The sequence below is a fragment of the Panthera onca genome, chromosome A1 (genome assembly GCF_046562875.1).
Source record: "Panthera onca isolate mPanOnc1 chromosome A1, mPanOnc1 haplotype 2, whole genome shotgun sequence".
Classification (NCBI taxonomy): Eukaryota; Metazoa; Chordata; class Mammalia; order Carnivora; family Felidae; genus Panthera; species Panthera onca.
The window spans coordinates 141,594,280-141,613,718 of NC_138339.1; the positions used below are offsets into that span (position 1 = coordinate 141,594,280).

General features: G+C 34.1%; 1 protein-coding gene across 3 annotated transcripts in view; it reads right to left on the reverse strand.

Annotated features, from left to right (window-relative positions):
- The window catches only part of DMXL1 (Dmx like 1), a 134,671-nt gene that overhangs the window by 15,450 nt on the left and 99,782 nt on the right, over positions 1 to 19,439 (reverse strand). For 2 of the 3 annotated variants that reach the window (XM_060636303.3, XM_060636305.3), the window contains 6 exons: positions 18,440 to 18,502; positions 8,465 to 8,551; positions 5,992 to 6,113; positions 5,482 to 5,623; positions 1,765 to 1,825; positions 134 to 261 (listed from right to left, as the gene is read on the reverse strand). In XM_060636303.3, the coding sequence (XP_060492286.2) occupies positions 134 to 261; positions 1,765 to 1,825; positions 5,482 to 5,623; positions 5,992 to 6,113; positions 8,465 to 8,551; positions 18,440 to 18,502 (603 nt within the window). The remainder of the gene's footprint in view (positions 1 to 133; positions 262 to 1,764; positions 1,826 to 5,481; positions 5,624 to 5,991; positions 6,114 to 8,464; positions 8,552 to 18,439; positions 18,503 to 19,439) is intronic. The other variant, XM_060636306.3, reaches the window with a different exon arrangement.

Below are 19,439 nucleotides of genomic sequence, written 5' to 3' on the forward strand. Positions count from 1 at the left end.
AAAACAGAATTCATATGGATTAATACTTTATCGTAAGTTCACTGAGCTGTTCTCTTCAGAAACCCAGACTAGTAACATTTATAAACCTCCAACATAATCAAACCATATTCCCATTTACATTTTCATATGCTACCTTGTTTCCTTGATAGTTAAATCTCATTCTTGTAACTCTTGAATTGCCACCAGATCGAAAACAGGTTATTTGTTGAGAATGGCCCCATTCAAACATTCTGACACTTCCATCTTGAGCTCCTGTCAGATCTGCAAAAAGGACAAATATTGTCAATTTATTACAGGAATCTTTGGTAAGTTAATTTGTGAATCCAATGTGCAAACCTTTATGACAGAGACACCCATGAAATAAATCACAGTCAATTGTTATGAAATTTCAATTGAATATTTTGAATCTTAAAAACAGTTTTATGATGACTTTCATTTGACTAAATACTACATGGCAGAAGCAATTAAATCAGACCTCTAAGGATTTTATTCCTTTTGAAATTATCTCAAAGAGGTTTTAACAGCCTTTAATAAATACTTTGTACAATAACCAGTTAACAAATCCTTGGGTGTACAAATGAGTCATTTCTTATCAGTCATACTATTAATGTTTAAATGTATACATTTTCTGTGGGAAAAAAAAGATTATAGGAAGTCTTGAACGTCATGCATGGTAAAGAAAGATATCACTTCTAATACTTATTCTGATTGACCGGATAGCCCAAATATATGTTGTATGTTTCACTGAGGAATATGAATAAGCTAAATAACTATTAATTCTTTACTTTGCCAATTCCTAATTTGGTGATACTAGGAACCTATTTAATCTCCCTGAGCCTATTTCATATTGTCCTGTAAAAGGGGAATAATGATATATAATTTCATGGACAGCTGTTAGAAGGAAATGAGATAAACCTTATACATCATTTAGAAATATGCCTAACATGTAGGACTCAATTTATGTTAAGTATAATTATCAGTGGTAAGGTGGTATCCAATGTAGTAAAAACACTGATTAATTTTTAGATTATTTTATAACTTTAGTATAAGTAACAAAAGTTACTCTCTTCATTTTAAATATAAACCCTTGAATCCTTTTGTTAGATATGGCATATAATTTGGAAAACAGGTGCTTGTGGCACTTAGAACAGTGAAGAAGAAAAGGACACTGGTTTTGTCAACTGTATGTTATCAGAGTATCCCTCATAAAAAAAAGTAGTAAAATTTTTTTATATGTTATTAAATTGAAGGGACATGAATACCTCTTAATTAACATGCACTATGCTTATTACTATAACTGAAATAATTAACTGAAAATAACATATCCTGCCTGAGTGTATAAGAACTTACGACTAACCATTTCCTATGCTTACTATTAGTGTATCTGATAAAAGGCAAATGGACAAAATATTAATAAAATACAAACTGATTATGATGAGGCAATAAGTGACCACAATATCATTCTAATTTACTTAATAAAATATGGGAGTGATCCTATTAAAATAATAACCAGTAATGTTCAAAAATAAAATGTGCTAACTTAGAAATACGCAGTCAAAATGGTAAAAATTTACTGCATCAAGTTAGCCTTCTCTATTAATTCCAGAAAATATCTTTTTCTATTTTTATCTAATTTTGAAATGAAGATTTTATTTACTAGCACACATTCTCTACAAGAAAAGTAAAATACTTGACTATCTTTCAATTGAAACTAAAAGCTTCCTTTAAACTGCTTAGAACACTGGCTAATTATGATCAACTTACAGTACGGAAGAGTTGGATGAGAAGTCATTCTTCTGACATTATTAATGGCTTTCTTAATCATCTGTTAAGAAAGAAAAATTGTTCTTCTATAGTTATGCCAGAAAGTAGTATTAAAGATACAAATTGTGACAGGAAATTCAAATAACATTTATTTATTTATTTTTATGTGATTCCATAACTACCATTATGGGTGCTAAAAATACCAAGCACGGTTAGCAGAAATTAAACTTAATAGCTCAGCTCTCTTACATTTAAGTATACATACATTTTCTGCATCACTGACAAGGCTCTAAGAACAAATTCACCTTGAGAATTTACTCTTACCTCCTTTCTTGCCAATTCTTTTCTGATCCCATTAAATTTATTGGAATAATCCTGAATAGTATAAGGTTAAAAAGACAGGCAGAAGCATGTGAAAAAAAAAAAGAGGTAAACAGAAATTGTATAAATTTTTAATTGCTAGTTTGGAATTGTTTAGCTATCCATTTTTAAGTCATGCTTTGAATGATTTAAGTAGCCTGTCAAATAAGAATAAATATGCAAAATTAAAGGGATAATTTTAATTAATAGAACAATTCCTATTTATATAGCACCATAAGTATAATTATATGCTATCCTAGGTTTGTAGCATTAGTCTTGAGTAGATTTTTTTGTTGTCTTGTGAATTTTAAACTTCGCATTACACTGAAGTTGCGAGTAAAGTGGGGATTTGGTAGGGAGGGAAGAGAGCAGGACAGCACAAATGGTGAAGGACAAAAACACTGAAAGGTGTTTATGGTTGTAATTATATTCCCAAAGCAGAAGTTGGTCATGACAACTATTCTTTTTTGTTCGAATTTGTAATTGAATAAATCAGTAAAGAAAATATTTTATTAATCCTCCACAAAAAAAGAAAACTTGCTGAATGTTTCTTTTGTTTAGTAAATTTCGTGTTGAAATCTCATGTTCCTTTTAATTAAGAAATGCTTAAATACTCCTGTTCTTTTTCCTTCGACTAAAGTATCCAAGAAAAACCATAAGTAAAAAAATACATAAACAGAGGTTTAAAAAATCTCTCAGAGCATGTACAGAACATTATAAAGGAAATAAATTGTTACTTATTTTAGAAGATCCATATAAAAAACAACCATTGTATTATACTGGGTCTTTTACTTAATGAAATGGGGCTCGTTCAGCTCATTATGCTTACAAATCACGATCATCTCCATTAAAAACATGTCCTTATAAGATGCAGACAGAAAGAAAATTCAGTCCTAACAGGAATGACAAAGGTAAATTTCTGTATTATAATGCTTTGGAGTATAAACAAGTATTTTCTGAGCACTGACTATATGTTAAACACTATTCTGGTTAGAGATCATCAGTGTCTAAGGGAGGCATAATGTAATCTCTCAGGGAACTTACACCATTAAAAAAGACAACGAAAGAAAAGGCTGCTGGGGTGACTCAATGTCCTAAACATCTGACTCTTGATCTTGGCTCAGGTCATGATCGCACGGTTCCTTTGTTCGAGCCCCACGTCAGGCTATGCACTGACACAGCGGAACCTGCTTGGGATTCTCTGTCTTCTTCTCCCCCCCCCCTCTGCCTCTCCCCTGTTCACATGCTCACTCTCAAACTAAATAAATAAACGTTACCCAAAAAAGACAACTAAATAATAAACAGATAATATCAAAACTGATAAAGGCCATAAATATGATAAAATGGGATAATATGATACTGAGTGACTACAGGGAGGGGAGAGAGGAGCAGATGCTGTCACTAAGGAAGCAAGGGAAATTTCTGGGAATGTGAGTTGAGATCTGAAAGGTCAAAAAGAAAAAAAGGGTATTTGAAGCAGCAAGCATGGCAAAGGCTGTGGACAGGGCAGTGCACTTCATGCTTCCAGAGATGGAGACAAGGCCACTGTAAGCAGAGCAAAGTGAATCAGGTATAGAGTGAACAGAGGACGAGGCTGCAGAAGCTGGCAGGGGTCGAATCACACAGGACCTTAGCGCCATGTTAGGGACTTGTTTTTTTAAAGCTGTACCAGGAAATTTGAAAGTTTTAAACACCGGAGTAAGAGAGCACGTGACTCTTAATCTCTGGGTCATGAGTTCAAACCCCACAATAGGGATGGAGCCTACTTAAAAATCAATCAAACAAGTAAAATAAACAGTGGAGTGACAACCTAAATGACGCTTAGGAAACACCAACTCTGGCTGCTATATACAGAACAGAGGGAGAAAGTATGGAATCAGAGACCAGCAAGAAATCTGTTACAGGAAAAGCTGTAATACATTGTCTGAAACTGGAGTTGGAAAAATGGTCTTTTATGTCTATATTTTGTATATTCTCTTTAAGTTTCCCTTTAAAAGATGGTAATATCAGTAAGTTTTATAATTAATGTATTTTAATATATCTGTCAGTTGAAACAAATGAACTATAAATGACCAAGTCATTTGATTTGAATAATTACTATATTGCTTTTCAAATTCTTCAATACTTAAAACACTCCTACCTGAAATCCACGAGCTAAGAGGAACAGAAGACTTTAATATAATAAGCTCTACCACAGATTTGAGATAATGACCTAAGTTAAATCACTAGACCTTCTTGGAACTCAACCTTCATCTAAAAAATGGTAAGCAGGAGTAGTTATAACAGCCATCTCAACAGATACCTCAAAGAATAAAAGGGTTATATGACAAAAAATAAGGTTATATGACTGACAGAACTACATGAATATAAAACACTGTCAGGTATTATTAAAGATGATTAAGCCTTTACTTAAATAATTACCCTTAGTAAAAAAGTTTGGTGGGGGAGGCCAAGGAAAGAATACTGTAGGAATTAGGAAACTGAAAATAACCTCACCCCCAGAGAGCCACTGAAAGAATTACTGGTGCTGGGTTTCTCTGACTCTATGTATCATTAAGTATTAATAAAAGAATCTCATGGAGGTTTACACATGGATCACATCTTACTCAGGGCTCAAGAAAACCCTCAGACAAAATATAAACAAATTACTGTGGTTATGTTCCAATAAAACTTTACTTATAGACAATGAAATCTAATTTCATATCATTTTTATGTGTCACAAAATACCACTCTTCTTTTGACTCTTCCTGTGGCACTGAAAAATGTAAACTCTATCCTTAAGCAGGCTGTCTATACAGAAACAGCTGGTAAGCAGGATTTGACCCAGGGGCATCTGGGGGGCTCAGTCGGTTAAGCCACCGACTTCGGCTCAGGTCATGATCTCGCAGTTTGTGACTTCGAGCCCCACATCAGGCTCTGTGCTGACACCTCAGAGCCTGGAGCCTACTTCGGATTCTGTGTCTCCCCCTCTGTGTACCCGTCCCCTGCGTCTCTCTGTCTCTCAATAATAAATAAATGTTTAAAAAAATTTTTTAAAAAATGTTGAAAAAAAATGTTGAAAAAAAAAAAAGCAGGATTTGACCCTAGATCTTAGCTTGCTGAGGCTGATGTGTACCAATAAGTTCCAAATAATTACATAAAACGCAACTCCTTGTATTTTAAATTATTTATTTAAAATCATTTTATCTTTTTCAAGAGGAAACATGTTGTTCTTCATAATCAAAATTTATAATTTCCAGTAATTATGACTTACTAAAAAGTTGGGAATTTTTCAAAAATATGTTTAGATCACCCCTACTCTATTAAGCTAGAGGGGAAAAAAGGACATTTATGCACTACATTTTTAACTTGACGTACCACAGAGGCTCCTCTGCCGGTCTGTGTACTTCCAAGCCATGGCATATTGATCGGAGTGCCGGGATTGCTGTGTGTATATGGGGTTGTACCTTGCACAGCTGTTAAATCATCCCGAGCATGTATAACCAAGAAATCTTCTGATCTACAAAAGAATGTCAACCGGAATGAAAGCAATCCCATCAGTTCTTCATTTCTTCTGTTATACATGAAAGCTCTAATATATGATTTTCTATTTCCCTCCAAAATTAATTTTCTTCAGCTCTTAACCCCCAACTCAAAGACAGTAACTTCATATGTGAACAATTTTAGGTCCTCTCACTTTATTCTCTTCTAACTCTCAATTCCTTTCTTTAAAGTTCCTGCCACCCCCTTTGCACTCTTTTGCATATTGGCAACCATTGTATTTACAATCTAGGAATATTCCTCTAAATATCTTTTGAAAGTTACAGTCCTGTGGATATCATCATTTTTAACACAATGTTACTGAATAAAAACAAAGTATAAAAGTACCCTTTGTTTTCCATTTCAGTATCATCATCTACCCAAGTATAGATCTGTGTAGCCAGAATTCCAGAAACATCCAGCTCTTGAACATCATGGCTTGAAGCAATTGCTATGCAGTTTCTATTTGCCTGAAAAACAAATCATATGGTAACTTTTAAATAAAAAAGCATGCATATGCGCTACTTCTGAAAATGGAAACTACAAAATAGCTCCTAGAAATGGTAACTTTAAGATACAGAAAAGATAGCATTTTCACCAACGACTCTATAAAATTAATTCTAATAATTAAATCTTGAGTGTAATAATTTTCAGCTTGATCTTGGAGATATGTTTATGTTCAAAGAATTCAAGAGCATCTAACAGAAAGCCTCCTCTACATGGTAACACATATACTACTTTATTTCTTCTCCCATCATTGTCTTTCCAGTTTGCTAGTATGGTACAATCTCCCCAAGGTTTTGACACAGTTCAGAAATTTGAAGGAGCTGTTGAAAAAAGACAGAAGCTCTAGAAGGTAGAAAAAGGTGAGGGAAATAAGGAACATCACACTAAAATAATGGTGCATTATTCAAATAAGGTAGTAACACTTTCACTTAAAGCTTTTCAGTCCTAGACAAGAAAAACACAATTTGAGAAATGGTCACAAAGAAGAGATGCAGGGAGTAGAAAAAGAGTGGGGACGTATGCCAGAATAAATCATAAATTAAATGCTGGTGAGATTAAATGACCTAAAATTTTAACCATCTATGAACTGAAAATATACACTTCTAAAAGAGAAAATGAAAGGATACTGACAGCAAAGAGAAAACGAGGTTAATATTTCCACTATGTAAAATGCTAATACAAACTAAAACAAAAAAAATGAATATCCCAGACATAAATGGATAAGGAATTCTCCACGGGTCCCTCCATTTCTCCATCTTTTCTGAGCGACTTACTGACTGCTATTTGTTCTGGAGGATGGCTACATACCTACGGTGTCTCTCTCCAGATCAAAGGGCAGGTATATGTAATGTTCATTAGAGAGATTTAGGTTTCCTAAACTCAATGTTCCTTTCCTTACCATACAACCCATTCTGTGCAGTTATCATTTGACCTTCTCCCTGCCACTCTGTGGTAATTTGAACACAGGGAACCAGAGCATAAATGCTAATATTCCTGGATACTACTTCTGCTATTAGTAATAAACTGTAATGGTCTGTGGTCCAAGAGTCTGTGTCTTACAGCATTCGTTAAACTGAAAAGCTAACTTGCTAGCTTGAATGCGGGGAAAAAATGACACAGATAATTCACAACTAAACAAATGGGAAAAAGTTCAATCTCATCAACATTTTAAAATAATGCAATTTAAAGCAAAAGGTATTGTTTCTCAACTACAAATTTAGCAAGATGTAAAACAATAATAAATCAGGAGAAATAAAAATTAAACAGGTACCCTATTCTTATATAGTGGAACACAGATTTTATATATGTGGATGATTGTTCATTTTTTGTTACTTATATACATCCAAAAAAAAAAAGAGGCTGTAATATATCATATTACATAGATATTAGAACTGAGAACTGCCTAGCTAAGGGGCTGTTTCCAAACTTGCTTGTCTTCAACAGAATCAGTCACTGTTTGGGGGTGTGTAGAAGAGAGAAACGAGACAAAAGACACAGGGAAAGATGAGGGCAGAATGACAAAGGAACTACCTAGGAGAAATAGAAAGAAAGACACAGAATAGGATGATGGAGAAACAACTGGTGAAATGATTAATGAAGGGGTAATGCCATAGAATATTTACCTAAATAATATTTAAAACTTATTTTAAAATTAGGAATACTTGAAAAAGAAGATATACATACTTAAGTATATATATTTGTGTGTGTTGTGCGCGTGTGTATAAATAAAATTGTGCAGTAAAGCATTTAGGTAAGAGAAAAGAAGAAAATGATTAGAGTAATTTTTGACCTACATTACTGTATATCTAAGGTTATATCTCTTCAATAAGTAGCTTACAGACACTTTTGAGGAAGATGTTGAGTAGAAAACTAAGGAATGTAAAAGAAACACTAGTTAGGCAGCTACTACGGTTGTAAGTCAAAGAGAGAGAATTTCTCTAAGTCATATAAAAGCTTAAATTTGATCTAATATTAGTAATCACATTCAACATATTCATATAAGGAAAATAAAAAATCTTTTCTTTGGATTAAATGCTGTAATGTGTTATAAAATTCTCAAGGCTACTGCATATATAAATACTTGATATTCTCTCTGTGTAGTAATTAAACATTATTTTATCTCCTACATATGCAATATATAATTATCAAACAATATAATCATTTTATAAAATAAAATAACTTATTCAGATTGCAATTTAGGCAATGGGAAGTAGCTTTCAGACAGAAAAATACTAATACTGAATAAACTGACAAAACGGGACTTTCTTCAACCATGAATACTTAGTCATCAAAGAAAAAAAGTCTATCTACTTACTTTATTAACAGCAAAGGCAGTAATGATATCAGATTCCTTGTGAATAATCCTTGCTTTACCTCCAGGATATCCCAAGTCTGCTTCTATCTAAACAGAAGGAAATAGAACATAAAAATATAGTAATTTTAATCACAGGAAAAATAATATATGCAAATCTGTCATTTAATACTTGCATAAATTAAAGAAACTTTTTAAATATTTCGTATATAAAGGTATTGTTTTACATGCTACTCATCCCTAAAATAAAACTCATGTGAACGGGGAAATTTAAACTTTTTCAAGCTTGCCTTTTCATATATAAAAAGACAGATGATACAAAATACAACTTAATTGCTCACGTTCCCAATAAGTTAACTGCAATGAATTAACTTTAAAGGATCAAGACATTCTAATCATTAAAACAAGATTTGTTTACCCTATTTCTTAGTATTATAATCTTTTGATAAATATTAGGTCAGAAAGTAAATATTTTTATATGTTTTGCAAGTCATAGAAGATCACTGTTGTATATTTATCTTTTCTTTTTTTTTTAGAACAACCTTTTAAAAATATAAGGACCATTCTTAGTGTACTGCCTGTAAAAAACAGGTCAAATATGGCCAGCTTACTGAATCCTGGTCTAAAACGGCTTTTATTTATAAAAACAAACAAACAAACAAACAAACAACCTGAAACCCTGAAAGGCACAGTAATTTCCCCAGGGTCAGTAAGTCATTTTAGGTCAGTAGTCATTTTAATAGCTGAATAAACCATAATTCAATGTACTTTAGATGAGGGAACTAATCTGACCTTTAGCTTACCCCAAAGAAGGTATATACAAGGCCTTTGAACTCAGAAGAGAATACTGTATAAATCAGTATTTACTAAAATAAACAGAGGTAAAAAGAGAAGGCAATTATTAAGAATTAAAAATGTTAATATAGGATAGTGTTTCATCTTATTTTATATCCCTAACCTTCATTCTTTAAGATGAATTAGTATAAAATGGTTCACAACTCATTGAGAAGTGCGGACGTTATTAATCTAAGATAAGAATATAACAAATTTAATTCCTGCAAAGTTTAGATAAAAACATCACCAATGCCTGTCCAGTGTTTCACCAACAGAACTGAGTAGAATTAGCAGTATTTTTTAAATGGCAAATATAAAAGACTGTTGAATTGCAAAGGTGAGACGCCTAAGATAAAAACTCAAATAATCCTATGCCAACTAAACTCCTGGTCACTAGATGTAATGATGTCAAAGATGTTCGAATCTAAAATACAATCTGATAACAAACCAAAGATTTTCAGTGTTTGCCAAACATTTTGGTTGATTTGGGGTCAACCTCTTTTCTAACAAAAATCTTATCTCAAATTCTGTAATTTTATGACAAAATCCCAACTTAGTGACCTATCTATGATATCTGGTATCTAAAATATACTGAGTGTCAGGGCGCCTGAATGGCTCAGTTGGTTAAGCGTCCGGCCTCAGCTTAGGGCGTGATCTCATGATTCGTGAGTTCGGCCCTGCGTTGGGCTCTGGGCTGACTGCTCAGAGCCTGGAGCCTGCTTCAGATTCTGTGTCTCCCTCTGTCTGCCCCTCTGCTGCTTGCACTCTGTCTCTTGCAATATCTCAAAAATAAATAAGCATTTAAAAAAACTAAAAAAATAAAGTATACTAAGTGTCTACTACTAGATTTTGAAGAAATTGGAAAGAGAGACAAATGATGTTTGCAGGCAGTGGAGGAGTATGTTATGTGCTGGTAACCAGTGGGTGGGGGGAAACATACTAGTTTTAGCTGCAGAGCTTTTTCCAACTTTACCTGATGGGGAAAAAGGCTCCTGCAGGCATAAACTTAAAAAGCTTCTTCAATGTGAAAATACATGCCTGTCCTCTCAAAATCTTTATTTAATAAAACATTATTTCTTAATATTGTGGTCCCAAGATCACCTGCTTTAAAATCAAGTGGAGGGAGAGGGAAGGAATGGTATTTAGCATCTCAAAAACTTACGTATTTAATTTAGAAAACAATGACAAGTGGTTGGAGATTGAATACCAGGCAGGATTCAGTTTGCAAAGAGTCTTAAAAGCCACAATGAAGAGTTCAGATTTTATTTTGGAGCTAGGAAGACACTGCAGGGTTTAGACAGTTCTGCAAGTTGTGAGGTAAAGTATAAAGGGTGTGAGAATGGTTGCCAGAAACAGTCAACAGGCTACTTTAGTTGCTGAAGAGGTAAAGGTGGGTTTAATTAGGGTAGTAGCAATGGTGGTAGTGATAGTTGGTTGGAATTAGGGTAAATTTTGCTAATGGAATGAAATTATAGTAAGAGTAAAAAAAAAAAGCAAGTATAACTCCTAGTTTTCAGACCTAAAAACTGGGTAAGTGAAGGTACCATTTAATGAGACAAAAGTGAAGGAAAAGTAAGGATTTAGATAAAGATGAGAAGATAGAAAATTCTACTCTTGACATTCAGGGTGAGGTAGCTATTAGATTAAGAAGTCAAGTCCAGAGTTCAGGAAATGACTGGACTAGAGAGATTTAAGAGTTATCGGCCTATGGAGGATATTTAAACCATGAGATAAACCAAAGAGAAAGTAAAAATAGGGAATAGAAAATGTTACAGAACTAAGTCCTGGTATACCCCATGTTTCAAAAAAGGGGGCAAAAGGTCAATTCGAAATGAAAGTAGTTTTAGGAAAGAGGAATACTGACAGAATAAACAGACAGAACAAGAAACATTTTCCAAGTATGAATACTAAATAATCAAAGATGATGTTAACAGAAACCAAGTGAAGCAAGAGTTTTAAGAAGGTGGCTGTGGTCAACGGTATCAAAAGATACTGAAACACTGAATTAAAGGAAGACAGAACCAACTACTGAATTTAGCATAGTGGGAGTCAAGGGTGACTTTGACTAGTAACATCTCAGTGTAGTGGGCTGGAGATAACACTTAACTAGTTTAAAGAGACACATGGTTAATAGGGAGGTAAATCCATTGGGGAAGATTCACAGAGGCACTCAAATGAATTGATAATATTTTATTTCTTAAACTGGGTGGTTCCTCCAGGGAGTCTCTGCATCATTATTCTTTAAGTCTTCTATAATGACTTTATAGGAAAATTCATTTATAGAATTGCCTATATATATTCCTATATTGCCTATATATATATATTCCCTCATTATAATACTAAAATATCTGCCCAAGGAGGAGCACAAGATAGGGAAATTAAAGCAATGGGATAGTAGACCGATTCAAAGGTAGGTTTTTTGGTTTTTATTTGAAAGAAAGACAATAAAATATATTTGCTTATGTAGAGAGTAATCAGAGAGGTAAATATTTATTAATGAAGACGGAGGTGGGGGAGGAGGGATAACTACTGAAGCAAAGTCCTTGGGTAGGTTAAGAGCCCATACGATCAGCGTACAAATGGAAGATCTGGTTTTGGACAAAAGAGTGACAGTCTATCTACTGTTAGAGAAGTTAATGAAACATCTGCATTTGGAGAAGATTTGGTGGTGGAAAGATTAGTCTACATTCCCGATGACTGCATTTATTTTGATGACAGAACAAGGTCATCGGTGGCAAACAGTCAAGGAGGACTGGAAGTTTGAGGAAAGAGATTAAAAGTGGGGAGAATGAAAAACAAAACAAAACAAAACAAGTACTACAGAGTAATTTATTTTGATCGTTGGGTAATTTGGGAATTGTGGCTATAAATTTTAAGTAAGGCAAACCCCCACTGTTTGTGCTTTTTCTTCATCCACGTTCAGCTCTTGAGGTGAAGATGTCACCAGCTAATCCCCAGGATGTGACCTTTACTATCCACTTGCTTGTATTCACTGACCTTTGTCCTATATTTTCTTCCTTAAGCTCTTCCTTCCAGCTTATCTCTTAACTGAGGCAAACAGAAGTCAACACTGCCCCTCTGGCAGTAGCAACTGCCCTGACAAGACTGGCAGGCCAGTCTGAACTTAACCCCTGACTCCAGACTACACAGATGGACCATAGAGGGATCTCTAGAATGACCCATCACTACCTTTCCCTCATTATAATACTAAAATATCTGCCCAAGGAGGAGCACAAGCCTTATACAATATACAATGTGTGTATAGGCACGTTTCCTTAAGGCACATGTGTGACCTTATACCCGCCCCTACATAGGATGATAAGGCTTCTCTATCTAAATATTCATCCTAATCCCAAATAAAAGGAACCCATCCACTCTTGTGCCAGGAATCATGGCTTTGGAAGCCATTCCTCACAATCTCCTTATTTGCTGCTAATAAAGTTTTCTTTGTGCAAAAATGCAACCTGATGCAGTTTGTGACTCATCAAGGAGTGAACTCATGTTCTATTACAAAGGCACAGAGTAGACAGAGAGTTGCATGTAAAGAGGTTTGGGGATTTTCAAGGCAAATACACCATAGAGAGAATGGCACAAAAGGGTTGAGGATTTTTCAGAATGATGAATCATGAAATCTAAGGTGGGAAAGAAAGGAAGTGGAAACATGATATGCTCAAAACAGAGAAACTGTATGAGCTATGAACATAATTTAATTTGCTAAAGGCCATACAATATAAAACCAAAGTAAAAAAAAAAAATCACAATAAATACTATCTTAATGTAAAATTTAATGTATGTTTAATGTAAACCTTAATGAAAGGTTTCAAGCCATGGTTTAAAATCTGGTTGGGCTGCAAATGTCCATCGACAAATGAATGGATAAAGAAGATATGGTATATATACACAATGGAATATTACCCTGCAACAAAAAAGAATGAAATCTTGCCATTTCCAACTACGTGGATAGAACTAGAGGGTACTGTGCTAAGTGAAATTAGTCAGAGAAAGACAAATATCATAGCACTTCACTCACAGGAGGACTTGAACATACAAAACACATGAACATAGGGAAGGGAAGCAAAAATAATATAAAAACAGGGAGGGGGACAAAACTTAAGAGACTCATAAATATGGAGAACAAAGAGAGGGTTACTGGACGGGGTGTGGGAGGGGGGATGGGCTAAATCGGTAAGGGGCACTAAGGAATTTACTCCTGAAATCACTGTTGCACTATACGCTAACTTGGATGTAAATTTAAAAATAAATAAAATAAAATCTGATTGGGCTGGATTCATGAGGAAAAAAGAATCCAAATATTAGTACTGGAAGAGATTTTAAGAGATTATACAGATCAAAAAAGAAAGAATTACCACAGATGACAGCAATTCCATTTCTGGGTATGTGTCCAAAAGAACTGAAAGCAGAGACTTAAACAGATATATACATCAATTTTCACAACAACATTACTCACAGCACCCAAAAGATGAAAACAACCCAAATATCCATTGATAGATGACTGGATAAACAATATATGTGACATGTACACAATGGAATACTATTTAGCCTTAAAACGGGAGGAGATTCTGAGACATACTACAACATGGATGAAGCTTGAAGATGTTATGCTAAGTCAAATGAGCCAGTCACAAAACGAAAGATATTATGCTTCCACTTACACAGACACCCAGAGTAGAGTGTCTCATAGAGACAGAAAGGAGGACGGGAGTTAGCTGGGGCTAGGCTAAGTGGGATGGAGAAAGTGGAGAGCTACTGCTCCAGTTTGGGAATATGAACAAGTTCTGCAGATGTTTGGTGCTGATGGTCGCAAACAAAGTCAATGTACTTAATGCTACTTAACTATACACTTAAAACAACTAAAATGGTAAATTTTTACATGTATATTTTACCACAATTTGTAAAAAGAGAACATTTTATACAGGTGATGATCTAAAAAATGTTCGGGTTCTGCAGACCTTCCTTTAAGAACTGAAGAAGAGAGGAACATAACAGACTAACTTCAGGACTTCACTACTATTTTAATTAGAGCAGTTAGCACGTTTAAAATTATCACCCCAGTTTTATACATTAGGGTAAATGAGGCTTCAAGGACGTAAAGAGCCCAAGGTCCCACAACAGAGCTATAGAAAAGCTAAGGTGAGACTCTAGGTCTCATTAGTGATTTTCAGCTACTATCACCTTCTATGATGTAAAGCTGAATGCTTGCACTTCAGCACTGCTCTAATGATATAATTAAATACAGCAGAGTAAAATGAGATCTAAACAATATCAAAGGCATATTGGAAGGAAATGGGAAGCTGGCAAGTGAATACAAAAGAAAACAAATACTCTAAATATTAGGAAATAAAAATACTCAAGAAGTAATTTTGTTTCCAAAATTAGCAGTGAAATGAGAGGTGACATCACCATAAATTTTCTTGTATATTAAAAGAATAGGGGAATATTATGAATAATTTTATACCAATAAATTTGACACCCCAAATGAAGCATATTTCTTAAAGACATGGACTACTAAGGCTCATTCAAGAAGAAATAAATAACCCGACTTGCCCTACATGTTAAAGAAATTGAATTTGGGGGCGCCTGGGTGGCGCAGTCGGTTAAGCGTCCGACTTCAGCTCAGGTCACGATCTCGCGGTCCGTGAGTTCGAGCCCCGCGTCAGGCTCTGGGCTGATGGCTCGGAGCCTGGAGCCTGTTTCCGATTCTGTGTCTCCCTCTCTCTCTGCCCCTCCCCCGTTCATGCTCTGTCTCTCTCTGTCTCAAAAATAAATAAAAAAAAAGAAATTGAATTTGTAGATAAAAAACTCCAAGCCAAGATGGTTTCTCTGGTGAATTCTACCACTTAAGTAAGAAACAATACTAATTCTACACAATTTTTTTCCCGAAAAATTAAAGAGAGTATTTCCCAACACATTCTGAGTCCAGCTTTAGTTTAAAACCAAAAAAAGAACCCCAAAACATTATAGGAAAACTTATGTTCGTTCACATAAATGCAAAAATCTTAACAAGAATTTTAACAAATATACCAATATATAAAAAAAAAAATAACAAATACAGCACGACCAAATGAAGCTTAGCCAGAGAATGCAAGGTTTGTTTAACATCAAACAAATCCATCAACATATTTAGTCATATTTACAGACTAAAATAAGAAAAACCATACGAACATCTCAGTGGTAACAACAACAGAAAAGAGAGGTGACAAAATCCAGCAACTATTACGATTAAAAATTTTCAACAAGCTAGGAACAGAAAGAAACCTCCTCAATCTTATAAAGGGTATCTATAATAACCCTATAGAATACAGCATACTTAATGACAAAAGACGCAATGCTTTTCTTCAAGATCAGGAACAAGATAAAAATGTCTGCTTTCACCATTTCTGTTCAACATGGGACTGAAAGTTCTAGCCAGTGCAGTAAGACAGTGGGAGATTAGGATAAAGATAAATAGATCAATAGTCCAAAACAGAGTCCCTAACACACATAGGTCAACTGTTTTGTTTTGTTAATTTTTTTTCACCTTTATTTTTGAGAGAGGGAGCCAGAGTGCGAGCAGGGAAGGAAAGAGAGAGAGGGAGACACAGAATTCAAAGCAGGCTCCAGGCTTTCAGTTGTCAGCAAAGAGCAGACGCTTAACCTAACCGACTGAGCCACCCCACCCAGGCACCGTGTCAACTGGTTTTTTTAAAAGGAGGAAAAGGCAATTCAGTGGAGGAAAAGATAACTTTTTCATTAAACAGTGGTGAACAACTGATACACACATGGAAAAAGAAAAAAGCAACTGCAATCTATACTTTCTACTCATATTAAAAAATTGACTCAAAAAAATTTTTTGTAGGATTTAAACACTGCCTTCGTGTTATAATTTCTTTGTAGGGCAGAGTTTTAGATTTGTTTTTAACTGGACAGCTGTGGTAATGGAAGTAGTCTTCACTAATTGTAAAACTAACACTAGAGCAGAGGTGGAGAAAATCTTTGTGATTTTTAGGTTAGGCAAAGACTTCTTAAATATGACACCAAAAAGAACATCCACACACAAAACAAATTTTGATGAGGTTCAATGTATCAATTAAAAACTTCTCAGTTTAAAAGAAATTGTAGAGAATCAAAAGACATGCGAGTAGGAGAAAATATCTGCAAATGTGATACACCACTTATTTAAAAAATAAAAAGAACTGTTAAAACTCTGTCAAGAAAACAACCCAATCAAAAAAAAAAAAGACATTTGAAAACACACTTCAACCAAAAAATTATACAAATGATATAAAAAAGCACACGGAAGATGGTCAAAGTAAATTAAAACTAGTACACACCTACTAGAATGGCTAAAATAAAAAGGCTGACCATACCACGCCCTGGTGAGGAGGTAAAGCAACTGAGATACCATGTACTGCTGCTGGGAATATAAAAGGGTACCATCACCTTGGAAAATACTTGAGTAGTTTCTCAAAAAGTTAACCACACACATACAATAAAATCTGGCCATTCCACTCCTAAGCATTTGCACAAGAGAAATGAAAGCATACGCCCCACCAAAGGGACCTGTATATGACTAATGTGAGCTTTCTTATTTGAAACAGTTCTGTAATGGAAAGAGCTCAAGTGGTCATCCACACATAAAAGAATAAAAAATTATGGTACAGCTATACAATGAACGCACCTCAGCGATAAACAAGAATGAATTAATGAAATATCCAACATGGAGGAATATCAAAATAATTATGCTATGGGAAAAAGCATACATTGTATGATTCCATTTACATAAAATTCCAGAAAATGCAAGCTAATCTATAATATGAAGAAGCAGATTGGTAGCTGCTTGTACAGGAAGAAGGCACAGATGAAAAAAAGAAAGGAGTAAGAAAGAGATTAAAGTTTTGGGAGTGATGACTATATTCATTTTCTTGGTTGTGGTGATGGCTTTACCAGTGTATACATACTCCAAGATTAATCAAACTATACTTTAATAAATATGTGCAGTTATTTTAAGTCAGGTATACACGATAAAGCTATTTAAAACAAAATTATAGCAGATGTTTCGAAAATCCTGGCCAAAAATGGTTGATGTTAACTAAACACACAGAAGGACTACCTTTGAATGTAATGTGATGACTATAGAAATACCACATTATGATTATATTTATTAAATTTATTAATATAATTATAAATATTTAGTATTTATTAAAATATTTGGATGAGATTTCATGATAATGTACAGACTAGTAATTAATGATAACTTAGGCAAGGAATTATTGTTAACTGATTAAAAGTTTCAACTATATTCTTTCAAAATTGCCAAAGGCCATTAGACATTTCCAAAGTATGGACTAAATATATTTATTTTGCCAAACTTGAGTTATAATATACACTTGACAGCTAATCAGTCTTTTTTGTTAATTATACAGAATTATTTTTCTTATTTTAACTAGAAGAATTTCTTTGGAAAAGAATTAGCAGGGGGAATTAGTAACCTTAAAAAATTATCTTCAAGAAAGTTTTCCTCTAAAAATTACTTTGTTGAGATGGTCTTAAAATCAGAGTAAGAAACACATGAGTGAGTTAAATGTCAATTTAATAAAACTCACATTTGAATATATGATCATAGAACATTTGGGAGATATTTCATGATTACACCAATTCCTACCATTCTTGCTCTGTTCTCAAGTGTTAGCAGAAATTGCTACACACAAGGCAATGTGCTATGTGCTATTCCTACCAGCACAATAAATGCTACATTTAGCATCTGATATATTTTAAGGAACTAACATCACAGAAGACATTGTTAACTTCCAAAATGACACTTGTAAAACAGAACAATACTGCTACAATTCTACAATGGCTATTGTAATACACCTTATTAAGAACTTCAGTAGCATTTACTCAAAAAAATGTGTAGCCAAAACAGGTTACATTCAACTCTCTTTAAAATTGCATTCTCTTATTAACAAAACAGAAACAATTTTTATGATTGCATATTTAAGCTACTGAAATCAAGTAAGAATAATCTGAGGGAACAATAATTTAATTGCACTGGAAACAAAGTCCGGTTCAAAACTCAAATGCAAACAATGTGTTTTTCTTGTGAAAGAATGCAATTTCTCATTTTAGTTGAATGATATTTTGTACCTTATTGATGTTTGGCTCCTCCACCATAGAATTTTTGATGGTTTCACAGTTGTCCTCTAATGACTTCATCAAGAAAGAATAACCACATGACAAAGAGTAAAGACGAGATATAACATGCAAAATACCGGGGATATTTTTATAATATTTTAAACTAAATTTACTAGAAAACAACACTGGACTGAGTTGTTATTTTTCAAGTTCATACATCTTAAAAGAAGCACATGTGGAGGTGCATGGATAAGGCTGGGCAAAACTGAATCCCTCAGAACTCATTAACCACCACCATAAATTTTATTTGCCCTTGCAAGAAATTTTAACTTACTTATTTTGAAATGTTGACATTAAAGCAAAATTGAGCCCCAACTTCTTAATATTACAAATTTCAGAGCTACTGATCCACAGTACTCTCAGCTGAAAATTAAAGTCAAATTGTTCTCTTTCACATATGCTACTATGCCTTGTCTCCATTATGGTACCTCACTCCTCAGGAAAACCTCCTGATTAGAAACTTTTAATTTCTAGGTTTCTAATTCTCTCCTTCTCTTGATTTAGCCAGAAATAATAAACTGCTTGGAGGCACACATCCTGCTAAAAAGGGGATATTAGAAAAAACTGGTTCAAGACCTCTGGTTCTCAGAAAATGAAAGAAAACAGAAATCCAAAGTGGGGACAAAGATGATAGCTGTCAAGTATTTTTTTCTGGCTGGGGATCATTCAGATATAGTTCATTTGCAGCCATCTGTATTCAATTTCCAAGTATAAAAAGGAAAGATCTTTTATTTTAAAAACGCAGTATAGGAAAAGAAAAGATCTGAGCATACACCAGGATTTAAACATCAGATGGAGAAAATTTCATTTTCACACACATAAGGAATAAAGAAACCATCTCAAAATTCTCCCATCCAAAATACAGAGCCTGTCATGTATCTATTTCCTAACTATATGAAAAGTCACAGTGACGTGGACTCAAACTATTTAAATATAATCATCATTTTATAAA